Below are 19,859 nucleotides of genomic sequence, written 5' to 3' on the forward strand. Positions count from 1 at the left end.
GTTCAGTGTTTAACTGTGTAAATTAAAATTAATGATTCAATCAATATGGTCATCCTACAAAATAAAGTACAAAATAAAATATAAATATACTCTCACAATAAATGATAATTCAACTGATTCAATATCTAATTTGAAAAAACATTAGCATATTTCTTTATCTATATTTTGAAAGTATTGTCAACCATTCAATATTTACTACCAAAATCTTTTACAGGACCTGTTCCAATCAGATTTTGTTTTGATAAACAATGATAACACAAAGTCATGTTTTTAGTTGTTCAACTCTGTAAATTAAACTCAATGATACTGTCTTTCGACAATAAATCAAAAGATTTTTATTGTTGAGTTCGCCCCACGCTTTTGGTTAAATTGAGAGCATCATAAGTTAAAACATTTTTAGGACACCTCGAAGAATGTTGTGAATATATGGAGTATTGGAGATGTTGGACATAGAGTGCAGAGACGTGCAAAAAGACAAAATCAGTTATGATTTTTTCTGATTTTTTGCCTACTATTTTTTATAACTCTTATTGTATTTCTCTGTTGTATTTCTTTCTGTTGTGCATATTATAACTCACAGAGTATCCTATTTATAGACTTTAGGAAACTCTTATAGAAAAATCTTCATTATGGCCTTAAAATCCCACTAACATAATTAAAATTTCACTCACAACTTTTGACCTTTCACATATCTAAACTCTCATTCTACTATTTTATAGTACCTTATAATTTTAAAACCCACAAATTACATTTAAAGTTTATTCAACACTTTTTTTAGCTTTTCTGTTTTAGCTTTTTGGAGGTAAGAGTGTAGTGTTTAGTAACATAAAGTGCGGTCTCATGTGTGAGAGTGGAGTGTGGTGCTAGGAATGACAATGTTGGCTGATCCGTCTCGCAAAATGCGGGTCAGGTTGGTCCGTCAAGACCAGCTCGCATATAATTTTTTGTATTTTAGAAATTCAATAAAAAAAAGTGTATAGTTCAATCCAATTTGAAAAACCATTATTGACAGCGTTTCTTTTTCTATATTTTGAAAGTATTTAAACAACCATTCAATATGTATTAACAAAATATTCTGAGTACGTGCTTGTTTTAATTTGTTGTGACAGTAACGGCACCACACAACATACCGAACACAAGCCTTTTTTTGTGAGTCAACGGACAAATCCTGTTATGGGTTTCTGACACGGACATTCGGCAAACACGAAGACGATACCGTGTCAGAGGCATTGAGCTGGGCCGGACACGACCCAGATTGTGAACACGATGGATACTTCTAAGTGTGGAGGACGAAGAAGATGAAAGGTTGTGACGAAGATTGTGAATGCACCGATGAAAGAAAAAAGAAGATGAAAGGTTGTGAAGGCACGATGAAAGAAAGAAGAAGAAGATGAAGGGTTAGAGAAATTTTGTTAAAAATGAAAGTGAAAAGCTTGGAAAATTAGGATTTATTATTACTGACATGATGTGTCTGCCATACTTTATTTACTTTTACTGTTATAGTGACATGGTGCTTTAACATAAAATTATTTTTTTAAACAGTAATGTTTTATTAAAGATTATAAGGTGACACGGTGTTGTGTTTGGCATAAAATTATTTTTTATAATTTAAATTATTTTTTAAACAGTGATATTTTATTAAAGATTAATATTATAAAATTAAACTTTAACTTAAAAGAAATAAAATAGTTTAAATTACAAATTTTTTATATTTAATTATAATATTTTAAATAACTTCAAATAAATATAACTTTATTAACTACTAGTTATTGATTATAAACCGTATTTTTCAATGAACAATTGAAAAAAATTATAATTTAAATATGTTTACATTTTGTTAAAATTTTTTATAAATATTTTTTTTTAATTTTTTCAAATTAAAAAATATATTAGTATATTTTAACATTATGAGAAATATATAAATTCTTGGGATACAGACGTACTATGCAGGAAGTGTAGTATGAAAATCGTATGCAGATGTGTGGTAAAGTGCTGCACCAAGTTAAAGACAAAACCGGTTAGGATTTTCTGATTTTTTACTTTTTGAATTTGATTTTCTTCTTTTTTTTTAGCTTTTTTTTTAGTTTTTTTGAGTGTAACCGTGTTTTGTAAAATTATGTGTGTGGAAAATTAGAGAGTGAGAGATGTACGGTGTGTTGCCTTTTTTTGAAGAGCGAAGGGAGAAAAGAAAAAAAATAAAAAAAAGTGTGGCCTATGGGTAAGAGGGTGGAGTGTGGGTACTACCTTGTAACATATGTTTGTCCTGCGTTTGTTCCGTAAAATGCGGGTCAGGTTAGTCCTTCGCACATAAGGATTCGTCCACGTACAATTTTTTTATTTTAAAATTCAATAAAAAGGTTTGTTACTATTGAAAATTAATTTAAATATAAAGAAATGCATTGCCGAATGGTCTAGGACCTATCAAAACTCGATACTAACGGAATGATATTAACCGAAGCTTATATTAACAATAATTAAACTATACGAAAAATTAGATATTACGAACTTCAATTATAGTAATGTCTTAATCTAAGTCCAACAGCAAAGGGACTCATCAAATATTATAAATAAACAGAACAACTAAGACAAAGACAAATATACTTTATTATTATATTGTATTGAAGTTTTTTTAATTTAACTTAATTGAATTATGAGTATTTATATCTCGCATTTAACTACTATACTTATTTTATTTTAATTAATAATTTCAACACATTAATTATATTGATATTAGTCTAAATGAATCCAAATTAATGTAATTTATAACATATTTTTTTTAATTAATAATTTAAACACATTAATTATCTTGATATTAGTCTAAATGAATCCAAATTAATGTAATTTATAATATATTTATTGATATTAAATAAATATAAAGCTAAATTCATCTCTTTCAACTCTTGGTTACGTTTGTTCCACCAAAACTCAATATTGGTGTAATAGGCTAACAACGACTTGTATATATTATTAAAAATAAATAAAAAAATATTATTAAACAGTTACACTTTTTTTTTTCTTAAAAAATGTTAGGAAAGACTTAGTTTACGATGGACTCCCGAAAGAAATGTGAAAAAAAAATGAATAGACAAGGGTGAAGTTGTTATGTTTAAAAATGTGCTTTAAAAAAAGTGATTATTATTGAATAATTATTATAAAAACAAATTATTTATGTTTGATTATAATTATAAAAGTGTGTTTTTAATTAAAAGTATATAAAACAGCTTCTTCACTAATTTCGAAATGAGTTGGTTGGAAGCTTATTTTTTACTTCTACATTTTTTTAAAAGTTTAAACAAACACTCAAAAATATAATAAATACTTTGTGAATTGATTTTTTTTTTTCTGGAGAAAACAAACAAATTCATTTATAATATAATCTTAATGGATAATGATATATTTACAATCCACATTTTTATCCAATCACATTACACCTTTCATATTATTATTTTATTATTTTTTCATATCATTTAATTCTAAATTTACCTTTTATTATATATATATATATATATATATATATATTTATTTCTAAACCCCTAAAAGAGTTTTATACAATTCTATAGCTTATCATTTTCCAATCTTTAACACACATCCACCACCTTTATTGTAAGTGATTAAAAATCACTAAAAAAAAACCCTGTAATACTACTGTGAAATATTACCACTTTATTTAATTTAAAATAGATAATTATTTTGTTGTTAAATTAAAAGATGCTTGCATTATTATTAGACTGTTTCATGATTGAATATCATGTTAATTAGGTATCATAATTTCAAAATGCAAACAAAGTGAAGTTTATTTTGTTAATATTGTGAATCAAAGCAGAATGAAGAAAAATGTTCCAAAGTCTATAAAGTCAATATTAATTAGCAACAACACTATAAGGGTTAAATCCAAACCTTTATGGATCATGCAACACCACCATGTTTGTTCTAATCTGAATGATAATTACCCTTTCTAGGATCTTCCACCTTCATCTTCCAATGGCCATCAGACAAACTAGAATTCCCTGCTATCCTTCTCCACTTCACGATCCTCTCATTCATTTTCTGTGTAAGTCCACAGTAAGATTGCAACTCTTCAGGCATAGCATCATAAACCTGCCACCACCTCTTGTGAGCAGAATCACTTGCAAAAATATGATGATTCTGCATGTCCCAGTTGCAATCATAGTCCCTATAACACATCCATGGCTTCAAACCCAAGTAGTGTATGGCATAAACGTCCTCAGGGACTTCACGTTTCTGGTCCTCGCTATGAAAAGTTTTGAGCTGATTAACCTTGGCTGGCAAACGGTGCCACCACGTGAAGATCTCGTTGAGAAAACCTTGGTCACCACCGTTGTAGGAACGTACCTCGAGGGTTTTGTTCATCATCTTTTGGAAGATGCATTGGGATGGCTCGATCACCATCAAGCCCGAGTTGAACAAGACTTTCTCGTTAGGTGCTGCTGACAACTGAGGGTACACGAACAAATGGTCGAGGTTGTTGAGGAGTACGAGGTCGGAGTCGATGAAGATGATTTTGTCGTAGGTGGTGAGTTGCCACATTCGTAGCTTGCTGTAGTTCCACTGGTTGTATGCACCCCTTTTGGCAAAGGGGCTGAAGATGCGTTTCATGCGTTGGATCTTCCACCCTGCAGCTTTTAGACCAGTTATGGATTCAGGACCAATGGATTTGTCAACGAGGAGGAGAAGATTGTTTGGAAAATTGGTATTTGCTTGAAGAATGCTTTGAGCAAGTGCTATTGCACCACATACATAAGCTTCTGAAGAGTGAAGAATAGATACGTAGGCTAGCTTTGGAACACCTAAGAAATTTCTCCATATCTCTTTACCTGCAAAACCATTACTCATACAATCTTGATCATAAAACTGAATAAATTTATCTTTTATATATATGTATGTGTTGATAATTGTAAATTAAAAAACTTTACTAAAAAAATCATATTTCATTGTATATAAGTGAGTGCAAACCTCAATCCCATAAGCCGGTTTTATGGGATTGAGTTAGGCTTAAAGTTCACTTCGTAATATGGTATCAGAGCCATTTCGAGTCTATCCTGGTGAGTGTTTATTGGGCTTATCAGGTCACACGCTATCTGGTCGTTATTGGATCACCCATAATATGTTATCCAAGCGGTCACTCTCGACGTGAAGGGTGAGTTGAAAATCCCACATCGATTAGAGATTAAGACATTTTTTATTTCTATTTCATGATTTTCTTGTAATGCATCCATCCATCAGTGTATAATTGTGATTTGATCAATACAATTTCAGTAGTATAATTAGGTTTTTTTATAAAGATTAAAATATCTAAAATATTTCATTTTAATTTAATTGATTCACTACTAATAAAAATAATTATTTATGATTTATCTCTGTCAATAAACATGTAACTAATAATTTTTTCAAAACTTATTATTCTAAAAGATTGTTGGAGTGTGCTTTTATTTATTCATGCAACTTCCAATTTTTTTTATTAATAAACCTTCCAAAAAATTTGTTATTGTAGAGAACTAAATTTATTAAAATAGTGTTATTATGATGAATCATCACATTGAAATCAAATATTATTTATAATCATCACAATAAATATTATTATTAAGGTTAATAGTTATGTCTAATAACAGCTATGACACAATTCTTTGCTTCTTCCTTCATGCTTTGAAATTTTGAACATGTCATTGCAAACAGATTTTCAAAAGTTCATAAAATGATTATAGTTTAATATATGAAAAATAATATTATAATGTTACTAAAGTTATAACTAAATAGATAAATCATAAGCCCAGGTCTAAAAGATGACGGTTAGAAAATTCAGAGTTAATTATAGAATAAATTATACATAATTTTTAGATACTCATGTCTTTACTTATATGAAAAATATGAAAATAGGAGAAAGTATTAAAAGTTACTACACCAGCACAATCTGGCTAAGAGGTTGGGTATACGGAATAATGTGTGTACGGATTTGGAAATTATGATTAATTAAGGAAGATTGTAAATTACAACATTCCTTAACTGCTAAGAAATTTTCTATTATATCGTAAGTTAATATAAATAAAACTTTTATTCATCATCAATCTAAGATCAACTAAGCTATCTGAAAAAAAAAACTATCAACTAATAAAAAATATCATAAAAAATTAATTACTAAGAAGTAAATTTAAGTTTATTAGATAAAATTTACATTATTTATATATAGAAATTTTTTATAACAGTCAATAAGTTTAATAACTAAAATAAATTATAGTCTAACTCAATCGTAAATCTGTTTATAAAATAAAATATGTATATATTATGAAATATTTTTATTTTAATTATTGTGAGATATCTAACATTAATAATTTTAATTTTCAATGAATGTAGTAATTTGATTTTTCTTTTCAAAGTCCCAAAACATTGTTTAAAAAAAGTAAAATTAAAAATTTTAAAAACAAGGAAACAATATTAAAAAAAAAACATATATCAACCATAGAAGGATTAAGGTGTACCTGTTTTTGCATAATCAGAAGCAATTTGACATGAACCAACAGGCATAAGTGTTTTCTGTTTTAGGGTCCATAAATCAGGTTTATACACCCAATATTGCTGTTCATGTTTCAAAAGGTTGTCACATCTGAAAATCTCTTCCATGGGACCACAAGAACCAACAAACACAACATACACATTCCTATGATGATTCTCCATCTTGTTCAACCATCCACTTCTCACAGCCAAATTTGCCACCACCAAATTCACCTGCAACCTAAACACATCTCTAACCCCACATGGAACCTTTGCCACCACAGCATTCAGATCTTCAAAATTCTCCAACTTTGGCATTGGAATTCTTGGGCACTTGGCTTCACCCCACTTCCCATTTTCATCAATCCATTCTGGAAAAATCTCCTCCCATTTCAAATTCCCATCAACATGATCAAAATCCACAAACACACTCTCCACTTTACCCTCAAGTGACTCCAATTCTTCATACACATCACCATCATCTCTAGCATCAATGTTAACAAGACCTACCTTAACTTTCTTCCTGTTATTCAAACCTTTTCCTATGAGATCAAACCAAGGAGGACTTGGTCTTGGCTTGTGATCCACCTCAACAGTTGTTTTGTTCATCCTCTTGTGCTTCTCTGAAACTGTGAACACCAAGAAGGGTAGGGACACAAGTAAGATGCAAATCACAAAACGTTTTCGCCTTGAATGAGATCGAGAAGAAAAGGACTTTACAGAAACCATTTTTCTTCTCCTTTTGAGTTTGGTGAATGTGGCTTTGGTGTTGATGACTATTTGAAAAAAAGGTTCCTTTGTGTATTTATACTCAACAAGTTTTAAATGATGATTTTATCATAGAGTTTAAATTCTATGTCCCTTTTACACAATCAAACAATTTTATAAAACATTATTAATATGATTTTCAAATAAATATTAAAAATTTATAATATATATATTTTAATTAAACTTTAAATATAACTCAACGATTTAATCGTTGTATGAGTTAAGGTTTGTTGAGTTTAGAAATTTTTATTAGTATAAACTATAATAACTCGACTTTAAATTTAAGTTAATCTTATAAAATTGACTTATAATTAAAATAAAATTTATAAAAAATTCTTATTTTTAAGTGGAAGTCAAATTTTTAATAATATAGTGCTTTATAATTTTATAATTTATAGTAATGTATATACTAATAAAAGTGTGAATTTTTTTAATTTCACCATATTTTTGTCATTAAAAATAAAAAATGTTAATTTTAGAGTTTAAGAAGTCATCTTCGATTATAATTTATTCCATGACATTGAAGTTTAATTCGCAACAATTTTTTTTTTACTTTTATAAAATAATTAATCAGAAGATTCACTACAAGAAAATCATGAAATAGAAACCAATTTGTAGAAATCAAAATAATTAGTTGTAATGGTAACTAAATTATAGATCATTTTATAAACTAAAAAGAAATTTGGTTTCTAAATTAGTTTCTATTATTTTCTATTATTGTTAAATAGTTTCTAAATTGGTATCTAATTAGCAACTAAGGTTTTAACTACCAATTATTTAGTTTCTAAATTTGGTAGCAAAAACTTTGGTTGCTAATTAGATATCAATTTAGAAACTATTTAACAATAATAGAAACTAATTTAGAAACCAATTTTTCTTTTAGTCTCTAAAATGGTCTCTATTTTAGTTCCTATTGTAACTAATTATTTTGGTCTCTAAAAATTGGTTTCTATATTTCATGATTTTCTTGTAGTGATTTCAAATGGAAACAATAGATATTCATGTAATATAATAAACTCACGAGAACCAGAATAAATTATTAAAGCCACGAAAATAGGATTTTACAATAACTATATATGCATATATCTCTAAAGCAAAGCTATTTTTAATTTAACTCAAAATGAGACAAGTTCCAAGTTGGATTACAGCACTTTATTTTTAAACTTAATACCTAGTTAGAGTGTTTTTGTAAATTATAGTTTTGTTTGGATTTTACAATCTGATTAACCTAATTAATTTAACACTTAATGCAGCAAACTCATTAATACTATATCGTCATACCAATTACAGTTATAGTATGCTATTTAATTAGTAATTACACTTTATAAGTTTTAACTCTTATTTATAGTCACTTTAATATACATATTTAAATGAATTTTCTAAAATTGGATTTTTTATTTCTTTTATAATTCTTTATTATTCAACTAATTAAATTCAAATTTAAAAATATGGTTCTACTTTTTTATTAATTTACATATACAAATCCTAAGTCAATTACAGGTTTATAAACAATAAATTTCATCAATAACCCAAAATCACTTTCTATTTAGAACTTAATATTATAAGAACTTGTATGTATATTAACATGTAATAGCTTTTAAGATGTTTTCTTAATTGATTGTATAAAACTTGTACCCTAAAATTAATTTATTTTGCCTATTTGTTATGCCGGATTAGATATAGTAATATTATATTAATTCATATAGAATTTGTAATATCGCTATATGAAAATTATCTCATAAAAAAATAATTTTATTCAAAAAAATAATTAATTAGTATATTGATTAAATTAGATTCTATTAAAGAAAAAAAATATTGATATATAAAAATAGTTTCTATTATTTTATTAAATTATTTTTTAAATTGATATTTAATTATAATTAAAATTTTAGCTACCAATTAATTTAAATTTTAAAATTAGTAACAACAAATAGGTAATTAGATAATAATTTAAAAATTATTTTAAAGTTTTTATTAATAATAAAAATTATTTTAGATACCAATTTTTGAAATAATATATAATTTAGTAATTAATTATTTTTTCTTTAGAATTAATTTCTGTTAATGACTTTTTAATGGACATTCATACTTCTCTATTTAAAACTGATTAAAAGTATAAAATGTCATAATATTTTATTTTTTAATAAAAAATATATTTTTTTTCTCACTCAATTATCCTCCATCATTTCTCACCTATATGATTTTTTTTATAATCTGAAAAATTATAATGCAATGGTTAACACAACAAGTCTCTTTCGTCTTTCGTCATTCCGTTGGCATGATGCATTTTTCATCCAGAATTTAGGATGCTTATGGGAATGAAGAAGCACTTAAAGAATGAAATAAAAGGTTTAGGTATTAATGGTAAGGACGTGTGAGTTGTGGAAAGAATTTGAAAAAAAAGTAGGAATAATAGTCATTTCAATAAGGTGGGTGGAGAGTTAATGAATCACAATGTTTTAGTGTTACTCATCTTTATCATTTTTTAGGATATTTTTTCTATCCATATTTTTTATTCTTGTTAGTTGATGGGTCTGGTCCGATAATTAGTTATTTATTATCGTTTCCTAACCTCTGTATCTAACATTATATTTTGTATTAATTAGTGACTAAAGGTGGAGAAGTTACAGTTCAATCTATATATACTTGATTATATAAAAAAAAATAATATAATACACAATACAAAGAATATTCTCAACTTATATTTTATCATATACTCATTATATTTTTTGTTCTTACTCAGAGTGTCATCGCAGAGAGGGAATCTCCCTCTTTTCTCCAAGGTTTAATCACTAGAGGTCGAAAGAAGACCACTAAGAGCTCATCCGGACCGACCACGAGCTGACGAGAACATTTCATAATAGGTCTCCAAATTATAAAATAAACACGATATTATTCAAACATAAATTATAAAAAGTATTTAATAAAATTAAGTCTCTTTTAATCATTTTAAACTCACTACAAGAAAAACTTGATTTAGCTTCCAAATTTTTGTGTGGGCCATTTGCGGACGCTATTCTCGTCGGCCAAAATGAGTAAAAGCCACGCAAGATTTACATTCGACGCAAAACGGACGCATATATTGATTTAAATTTTTTTTTTTAAAAAAAATTTTGCGTCGGCCGCGGCCCACGCATATGCGTCCATTTTGTGTTGCCCATAGAACCCACACATATGCGTCCGCTATAGCCCACGCATGTTTAGAATTTTAAAATTTAAATATTTTTAATGTATAATAAATATTTTAATTTTGAATTCTTTATTATATTTATTTTAGAATTATTTCATAATAAATTATTTAATTTATCAATTTTGAATATAAATTAATTAAATTAGATTTATTAAATTAAATAAGCGTTTGATTTAAAATTAATTGAGTAAAATAAAATATATATTTAAATTATTTAAATGTTATATAAAATATTTGTTTATTTTAAATATTATTTATTTTAAATTTATTTTATTTATATATTGTCATAACTATTTTATTTTTGAAATTATGATATAAATTAGTTAAATTAAATTTATTAAATATTAATACTAATAATATGTATAATAATATTTATAATAATATTAATAATGTTAATTATAATATTAATAATAATGTTAATTATAATATTAATTATAATGTTAATTATAATATTAATTATAATGTTAATTATAATATTAATTATAATGTTAATTATAATATTAATTATAATGTTAATTATAATATTAATTATAATGTTAATTATAATATTAATTATAATGTTAATTATAATATTAATTATAATGTTAATTATAATATTAATTATAATGTTAATTATAATATTAATTATAATGTTAATAATAATATTAATAATAATTTAATAAGTATAATTTATTTTATTATTATTATTAATAATTATATTAATATGTATAAATTATATTAATAATAAATATAATAAAAATGATAATATGACCAAAAAATTTCTCTGGTCTAGTGGTTAATGCTACCCTGGGTCACTGGAATGACTCAAGTTCAAATCCTGACTGCTGCAGTTTCCTTGGAATATTAATTTAGGGGCTTGGTTTCGAGTCTTATGACTTGGGTTCGATTCCTATCTAGTGCAAAATGTTTCCAATATCTATAAAAAATATAAATAGTAATTAGTAATAATGAGAAAATTAAAAAATTAAATTTTTGTAATTATGCGTCGGATAGGCCCACGCAAAAGCCGTCGCATGTGCGTCCGCTTTTTGCGTGGTTGCGTGGGCCAAGCCCATGCAAAATGCGTCCAATTTGCTGGCCCACGCTAATTTCGATTTGCTTCCAGGGTTTTTTCGTGGGATGCTTAGCGGACGCAACGTTTTTGAAGTTTTGCGTCCGTTTCTGGCCCACGCAAATCCATCATTTTCTTGTAGTGACTTATAAAAAAAAATCAAAACGTTAACCTACCAAACATTCTATACCACTAACTACTCTAAATCATAGCAGATTTTAGTATTTTCAACAATAACAATAGTTAAAAAATAACTTCCTCTACCTGGAATTTACTTATAGTCATACCAAAAGATAAAAGTGACTAAAGTAGTTGAAAACTAAAAAAAAAATTGTCACCAATAAGCTTAACACCAAAAACAACCAAAACACAAATTAAAAAGAGAAGTAGTTGAGAGGATAAAAATTCTCAACAATTAGGACCAACACAAAAGTTAATTTGTCACAAGCCCACGCAAAATGCGTCCAATTTGCTGGCCCACACTAATTTCGATTTGCTTCCAGGGTTTTTTCGCGGGATGCTTAGCGGACGCAAAACGGACGCATAAGCGTCCGTTTTTGAAGTTTTGCGTCCGTTTCTGGCCCACGCAAATCCATCATTTTCTTGTAGTGACTTATAAAAAAAAATCAAAACGTTAACCTACCAAACATTCTACCACTAACTACTCTAAATCATAGCAGATTTTAGTATTTTCAACAATAACAATAGTTCAAAAATAACTTCCTCTACCTGGAATTTACTTATAGTCATACCAAAAGATAAAAGTGACTAAAGTAGTTGAAAACTAAAAAAAAAATTGTCACCAATAAGCTTAACACCAAAAACAACCAAAACACAAATTAAAAAGAGAAGTAGTTGAGAGGATAAAAATTCTCAACAATTAGGACCAACACAAAAGTTAATTTGTCACAAATATAAGCGAATTATAAAGAATAAGAGATTATAAACCAAAAAATAATTATCTTATATGTATCAAAATCTAGTAAAATAGAAATCTTATATAATCTAATATCGTATAGATCATATGATTTATTTGTGAATGAGATAAGAAACAAAATCAAAAGGAGGTGAAAAAAAATGGACTTAAAGATCCAACATATTTCATTTAACCCACTAATTTGATGATATTAGAATAAATAATCAAGTTAATTTTTATTTTTTTATAAACTAAAATATACTATGTATTCATCAGGTGAGTTTAAGTCACATTTAAATAATGAGACTCGAACTTATCAAATAAAAATAATTATCTTTTAATTATCAGTCATAATTTTTGGACTAATAATAAATAAAATCAATAATCAATATAAAAGTCAAGGTTATATAAGTTTAATTATACAGGAATAATTAAAAGTAACATTAGTTGTCCGTGACATAAACCAACAAAATAAAATAACTAATTTAAATTATTAATTTTTTTATATTATATTGTTTGAAAAATATAATTATATAACTGTATAGTAAATTAATATATATATATATATATAATATTTCTTTCAATTTTTTTAATTAGAAGTATTAATTAACTAATTAAAAGCTTAAAATATATTTACAAAATTAAATATATTTTTAATGTTTATATATATATAATTAAAAATAAAAAAGTACTAAAACTTAAAAAAAAATCTCAGTTTATTTTTTTGAATAGGACTCCCATAGTCCATTCAAACAATGATAAATGACTGCACCATAATCTACTACTATGTAACAAATTAAAATAGAACCAATTAGTTTTAACACTTAGTTGATATATATATATATATATATATATATATATCATTTTTAAAATTTATTGATGTTGGAAGAAAATGAAAGCTTCATTAAGTTTTGGAATATATAGTGTTGTGCCCAAATTGATCCAATCAAATGGAATTGGTTCCATTTTTTGTCAAAACATATATACACAATATTCTTTGGAGTGTCATTTCTGAAACCCAAAGGAAAGAATACACTTTTGTTAATATTCTGCAGAAAGAACCAAAAGCAAACCTTCTCTACCAATCTAGAACAAACCGCAGCATAATAATTAAACTGCAAATACTATGGTTAAGGCATGCCTAATGATGGTGCAGCACTTAAATAGAGAAAACAAACACCACAACACCATCTAAAGGCATGGCTATCATAAAATCAGAGCTCTTTAAATCATTAGAATTTGGTGCATCACTAGGTAACAGCCATGTCTCAGAAACTCCACTGCTCATGAAATTGTCTTCACTTTTGGAGATATCCATTTTGAAGAATGAGAAGTTGTTGCTGTCAACAGGAAACAATGATCCTGTCACCATCTTTCATGGCTCTAAAGCACCAAACATGAGTGTTACACAGTACATGGAACGCATTTTCAAGTATTCTAATTGCAGCACTTCTTGTTTTGTGATTGCACATATATACCTGGAAAGGTTCTTTCAGAAAAAAAGTGGCTATCTCACTTCCTTCAATGCTCATCGCCTCCTCATCACTAGCATTATGGTTGCTGCCAAGTTTCTTGATGATAAGTGAGTACTTGGCAAAAATAACTTGCAAATATTATGCATCATGCATGTGACATTGTATAGCAGTTAAACATGACTTGAAAATTAGGGGTTGCAGGACTAAAATAATGAGTCTATGTGATTTTTATTGGGCTGATGTTAGATTTATTGAATGCAATGTGCATCAGCATTAAGTTCTTGCAGACTTCAATTTGTACAGGTACTATAGCAATGCTTACTTTGCCAAAGTGGGAGGAGTTAGCACAGAGGAGATGAATAGGATGGAGATAGAGTTTTTGTTTAATCTGGAATTTAGACTCTTTGTCACAACAGAGTTGTTTCTGAAGAATTGTGAGAAACTTGATAGAGCTGTTTAGAACATGTGTTATAATGTTTTCTGAGAAGCACTGATTTCTCTGAATTATATATTATGGGGACAATGATAACATGTTATTAAAAAATTTATTTTAAAAATTAATTTAGAAGTTAAATTATATTTAATGCAGGTTATAAAAAATTAATTAAGAGTAAAATCAGTACAAAGCTATGTAACACAATGATACGTACACCGATATGCATGGATACGAAGATACGTATAATCTATAAAATTCAAGATAAAAAGACTCTATTTTTTACAACTGGTTGGAAAGGATTTGTTCCTTATTTTTATAATCATAATAAAAATTTATATAATAATTTTGAGTTTTTAAATATTAATATATTTCTCTTTTTTAAAATTATATTAGACCTGTGTTAGAATTGTCAATCTAACAAATATTTTTTTGAATTGAGTGTTGATATGTATATTCGACACGGATTCACCATTTAAAAGTCTGAGCTTCATAAGTATAAAGACTATTCTATCTAAATATGTAATTAAATATTTAATTTTATTTTTAGTCTACAAGTACTCAAACCATTTTTTTTTAAATTTGAGAAATTGAAATAATCTTTCTTCAATTTTTAAAAATCTAAACGAGATTCATCCCAAGTTATAAGATTAAAAATATAATTACTGCTAATATTTTTATTGGAAGAAAAATTCTAAGAGTATATACACGAATTTTCATATTTTAATACATGCACCATAATTCATATATATAATTTGAAGAAAAGTTACATATATGAAATACGACTAAAATATTCACATAAGACTAAAATATTCATATTTATAATATGAGAAGAAATTATTTACTGATAATTTGAAATTTATAAAATCTTTAATAAACGGGTTTGATTTAGTTTTTTTTAATATATAAAATTTTTAATATTTATATATATATATATATATATATATATATATGATATTTCCTTATTAAACTTTCTGCATAATGTTACAATTTGATAAAAAAAAAACCACTCTGTTTCTTTTGTCTATCATAAATATATCAATTTACTGTTTTCTTTCTAATTTATAACTAACAGTGTCAAATGATACAAAATCATATATTCTTCTAATCTTATCTAATTATGAAAATGAGGAATTTGGAAATTTATTGCAATGCAATATTTGTACACATATTCATAATTTTTAATATTTCAATATTATTTTATAAAATTTAATTTCAAGTTTTTTCATTAAAATAAAAAATAAATTAGATATAATAAGTTTTTTTTATACCTTAGTCCGTATAAAAAACTCTCATTTTTTAAACATTTGTTATACTCACTATTTAATAAATATATGAATTTTATCCTAATAATTATTTTATTAATTTTAAATTAAAAAGATTGAGATGTAATCATTAGTGAAATACGATCAATTTTAAAGATATCAAAATATTATTTAACCTCTTTTAAATATTTTTTTCTCAGGCTAACAACTATTATTAGTAATTAAAGAAATATAAATTTATTATTTTTTCAGTTTCTATTTTGTATTTATAAATATATTAAAACCTAAAAGAATACTGATGGAAAATTAAGATATTAGCCAATATAAATTATATAAAATAAATAAATAATAAACCGGTTAAAACTCATGGAAGAGAAAATAAATAGGTTTAAATATAGATGCATCACCCTAACGTCTCTACTCCGGCGGCCACTGCAAATTCTTTCCTCACAGACATCGTCATTCTTTCCTCACAGACATCGTCAATTCGGTATGACCCATCACTCTGTTCTGTTCTGCTCGCTGATTTATTCTTTTATTGTGGATGTATTCTAAAGGTCTCGTCTTTTCATGATTAAGTGCAAACCCATCTACATTAATCAAAGGTTTATCATTGTGAATGAACAAATGAGTATGTGGGTTGGATTGTTTTTGGTTGTTCTGCTTGTTAGGTGATGATGACTTGAAATTTGAATTCAGACTGGTTTGGGAATTGTTTAGGGTTTGTTCTTCTTTTATTTATGACTAGTTTCACATTCATTCCTTTCTTGGTACCTGTGTTGCACCCTTTATTTTTGGGTGGATGCTGAATGCTGCAGTTTTTTTTATTACTGGTAATTTACTCATGGCATATACAGGTTGGAGTTGAATTATAAAACAATCCATGGCTGAAGAAATGGCAATGGCGGAATCTGGAAGATCTAGGAGGAAATTTGTTAAAACGCAAGGCCGAAAGAAGTCAAATAAGAAAACAAAAGGGAGGCCATCACCACATGAACAGAAGAAAGTTAAAATAGACCAAAAAATGAAGAAACTTTTCCGCAAGCGGGCACGGGAGTATAACTCTGATGATGAAGAAGATGAGGCAACTGTCACTGCTGCCTCGGAGACTAGACTTTTGCCTTCTATCACCAATAAAAGGCCTTCTATCACCAATAAAATAATTGAGGAGGATAACATAGAAAGTGAGGATCAGTCTGGAGATGAAGGAGCTGCAGGGCCGCTAAAAAAATCGAATAAGAATGCTACTGATGTGAATAATCACAGTTCTGATGATGAAGGAGAAGATGAAAGTGAAATTCAGCCAGGAATTACAAAATTCACTGAAGGATGCAGAGCATTCAAGATGGCTTTTAGGAATGTTATGAAGAAGAGTATTCCTGATGATATGTTGGTAAGTTATTTGATTATAGGAGATTATGATTTTACAGAACATTGGGAAACTAGGTTTTTTAAGACTTGGATAATCTGCAGGGTCCAATATTGTCAGCACACAAAAAACTTGTTATAGAAAAACTTGGAGAAGAGGAAGCAGAACGCAAGATCAAGGGAGAGGCCAAAAAGGAAAAGCAGACGGTAATCTTAAATTTCATGTTGAAGGATTTTATTGTTATTCAAAGACTGTAACAATTTATTTGTATGCTCACTTTTTGTCACCCAAAAGTTTCCCTGTTTTAAATCGTAATCTTATTGCTTTTTACAGTTAGCAGAAAAGGGGCATGTCAAACCTGCTACATACTTGGACTCACATGACAAGTTTCTAATAAGTGTTGCTACAAAAGGAGGTAAATGGGTTGAATTTCTTGAATAAAAGTCTATAGCTGTTTTGATTTTTTTGACAACTTGCATCTTCTTGTTATTGATTTGGACTTTTGTTGTGACCATGCATCAAATTGGATTACTTTCAGTGGTCAAGTTGTTCAATGCTGTAAGTTTTCACTTAACATTTAACCAAATTTTGGTTTCTTCATGGATTTTGTATCTGTGTCTCTGTGATGGTTGGTATCTCTATCATTATTGAGCCTGGAGATTTGTTCACACCTGTTGCAGGTAAATAAGGCACAAACTGCTCAAAAAGGGTTGAACCCCTCAAGGATCAAGGAGGCAAAAGGTTAGTTGTTTAATGTTGTATTTCCTTTTTATTCTTATTATAGAACTACAGTACATTATTCTTGATTCTCGGTTCATTCCTATATGTTCAATTTTCTTGGATCTTAACATGCTCATTCTTGGTAATGTGTGTATAATTCTAATTATCAAATGTGTATGCTGGCAGAGATACGAAAACGGACCAAAAAAGCCTTCTTTTCAGAGTTAGGGAAACCGTCATTGCCTTCAATTGGCGCCACCACAAAGGTGATCTGTAACTGCTCATTCTCTTTTTGGTGTCAGTATTTTAAAAATGGTCAGACTGGTTTGATCTCAGTTTTGCCAGTTTATCCTCTCTTATTTTATTAAAGTTTAGCAGCAAAATCTTGAATGTGGAAAAATTTTAGTCATACTAATTTGGATGAGGATTTAACCATTAATATAAAAAATATTATTATTTGGTCTTCCATTTTGAACTTTTATATTTTATCTGGTCTGGTACAATTGTCAAACTGGTTGAACTTGGTTTGGTATTTTAAAACCAGTGTCTTCAAGTTTCCTCTAAGAAGAACATGATGTTTTAGATTTACACGACCATGAGTAATTTAGCTACCTTCTAAAATTTCTCTTTTTTCCCAATAAACTATAACAAACCTATATTATAGGTTCTTTCTTTGGCTTAGTTATCGAACTTTGTTGGTTTTTGATATGCAGGTGACTGAAGGCACGGATGACCAACAACCTGCTTGGGCTCCATTACGAGATAACTATATGCTGACAAGTTCAAAACTAAAGGATTGGGACAAAATGCCTGTAAGTATCCTTTGAAGTTGTAGTAACAGGTTACTTTTATGCTGCACAGTTTACCTTCCACTCATAACTTTGCATATCTGCAGGATAAAAACGTATCAGATGACATGGGAAGGGCTTCTGAAGATAGTAGTTCAGATGAAGATTAGTATATTAAAACTAGAGTAAGCAGTTTTGAGATATTTTTGGCGGGGAATCTGTCAGATTTAGAATATTGGAGTTGTTAAGTTGTCACTGGCAAAGGTAGAAGGAATATCTTGTAACCATACGTTTTGCTGTCAATGGAGTACTAAGACTAGTAATGAATTATTCGTATTGTAATTTCAAAAGAAATATTGTAGTTTCAAAGATCATTTATTGGTGTTGTTGGATATTCTATTTCAGCTAGAGACATGGTTAAAATGCAATATATCATAGGAATGGAAACTTTACTTTACAAGGCAATTTTATGGAATTATGATATGTCTAATCCTATAATTTAAAAATCATATGAATGTCTATTCTAACTATTATTGTGGAGTCTATGATGTCATCTTCTTTTATATTGTTACCAATTTATCTTAATTATTTAGTTTTATGTTGAGATGTGATTAAAATACATTAGATAATAGGGATATGAATCTCATATCCACCTATCAATTTTGTGATGGTTAAGTTGAATTATTAATATTGTGTTTAACACGTGTGATTTTACACTAACTATATGAGATTAGAACCGAAGCTGTTTACAATTTTTGTAGACACAATGGAAAAAATGAAATCTTGCAGTGGGTTTTAAAAAAGGAGCTTTTCTAAATTGAAAGATTCTGAATAATATAATAATTATGTGTTAAATATATATTTTTTTCTATGTAAATTGATTTTGTTCTTAGTTTAAACTTTAGGTGTCCTGATTACTCGTAATAAGGAAACTATTAAAATAAATTTGTGTTGGTTTGTGTGGGCTAGGATATCAGCAGCCTCATAGGTAATGTAAATGTTGTAAATCAGTTTGTTGTGTAATTTTTTTTTATCAGCAATCAAAATTAAATAAATGCGAATCATTTTAGGAGTAATTCAACCCTTATACAAAATATACAATGAACAACTTCTAACTTAAAGCCACCAGACTAACCAACCCAAAACACGAACCTTACTAAAAACCTAACATATGTCAAGAAATCATTCTCGTACATTCCAAAGGTTCCAAACACCAGCTAGAGAAGGAAAATGAGGCAGAACGACATTTTTCAGAAATCCAAGACCACACCTTTATTTGCACCATTACACACACTTCTGACGCGTCAGCCACCCTTCTATTAAAAATGATAGAGTTCCTGTGATTCCAGATTTCTCCCACAACCCCAACCCAAATTG

General features: G+C 27.7%; 3 protein-coding genes across 3 annotated transcripts in view; 2 read left to right on the plus strand and 1 right to left on the minus strand.

Moving 5' to 3' along the window:
* LOC137831700 (uncharacterized) overlaps positions 1 to 18,942 on the plus strand; it is a 98,442-nt gene extending 79,500 nt beyond the window's left edge. Inside the window, exons 2-10 of the mRNA XM_068639484.1 lie at positions 16,074 to 16,095; positions 16,463 to 16,998; positions 17,079 to 17,180; positions 17,308 to 17,389; positions 17,513 to 17,532; positions 17,655 to 17,715; positions 17,881 to 17,960; positions 18,408 to 18,506; positions 18,590 to 18,942. Coding sequence (XP_068495585.1) covers positions 16,489 to 16,998; positions 17,079 to 17,180; positions 17,308 to 17,389; positions 17,513 to 17,532; positions 17,655 to 17,715; positions 17,881 to 17,960; positions 18,408 to 18,506; positions 18,590 to 18,652 — 1,017 coding nt within the window. The 5' untranslated portion in view covers positions 16,074 to 16,095; positions 16,463 to 16,488 and the 3' untranslated portion in view covers positions 18,653 to 18,942. The remainder of the gene's footprint in view (positions 1 to 16,073; positions 16,096 to 16,462; positions 16,999 to 17,078; positions 17,181 to 17,307; positions 17,390 to 17,512; positions 17,533 to 17,654; positions 17,716 to 17,880; positions 17,961 to 18,407; positions 18,507 to 18,589) is intronic.
* On the minus strand, positions 3,809 to 7,269 carry LOC137833104 (putative UDP-glucuronate:xylan alpha-glucuronosyltransferase 4). The gene is made up of 2 exons (XM_068641476.1): positions 6,495 to 7,269; positions 3,809 to 4,835 (listed from the first exon to the last, which is right to left on the minus strand). The coding sequence occupies exons 1-2, from the start codon at positions 7,234 to 7,236 to the stop codon at positions 3,931 to 3,933; spliced, it is 1,647 nt and encodes a 548-aa protein (XP_068497577.1). The 5' UTR covers positions 7,237 to 7,269; the 3' UTR covers positions 3,809 to 3,930.
* On the plus strand, positions 13,567 to 14,447 carry LOC137833105 (cyclin-P3-1-like). Its single transcript, XM_068641478.1, has 2 exons — positions 13,567 to 14,014; positions 14,211 to 14,447. The coding sequence occupies exons 1-2, from the start codon at positions 13,632 to 13,634 to the stop codon at positions 14,365 to 14,367; spliced, it is 540 nt and encodes a 179-aa protein (XP_068497579.1). The 5' UTR covers positions 13,567 to 13,631; the 3' UTR covers positions 14,368 to 14,447.
* Positions 18,943 to 19,859: the final 917 nt, after the last annotated feature.

The sequence above is a fragment of the Phaseolus vulgaris genome, chromosome 6 (assembly GCF_000499845.2).
Source record: "Phaseolus vulgaris cultivar G19833 chromosome 6, P. vulgaris v2.0, whole genome shotgun sequence".
NCBI lineage: Eukaryota > Viridiplantae > Streptophyta > Magnoliopsida > Fabales > Fabaceae > Phaseolus > Phaseolus vulgaris.

Coding starts and splice junctions, on each gene's coding strand:
- LOC137833104 (XM_068641476.1), bottom strand. CDS start 7,236: ATGGTTTCTGTAAAGTCCTTTTCTTCTCGATCTCATTCAAGGCGAAAA. Junction 4,836..6,494: donor TTCTGATTATGCAAAAACAG/GTACACCTTAAT, acceptor ATGGTTTTGCAG/GTAAAGAGATATGGAGAAAT.
- LOC137833105 (XM_068641478.1), top strand. CDS start 13,632: ATGGCTATCATAAAATCAGAGCTCTTTAAATCATTAGAATTTGGTGCA. Junction 14,015..14,210: donor GCCAAGTTTCTTGATGATAA/GTGAGTACTTGG, acceptor CAATTTGTACAG/GTACTATAGCAATGCTTACT.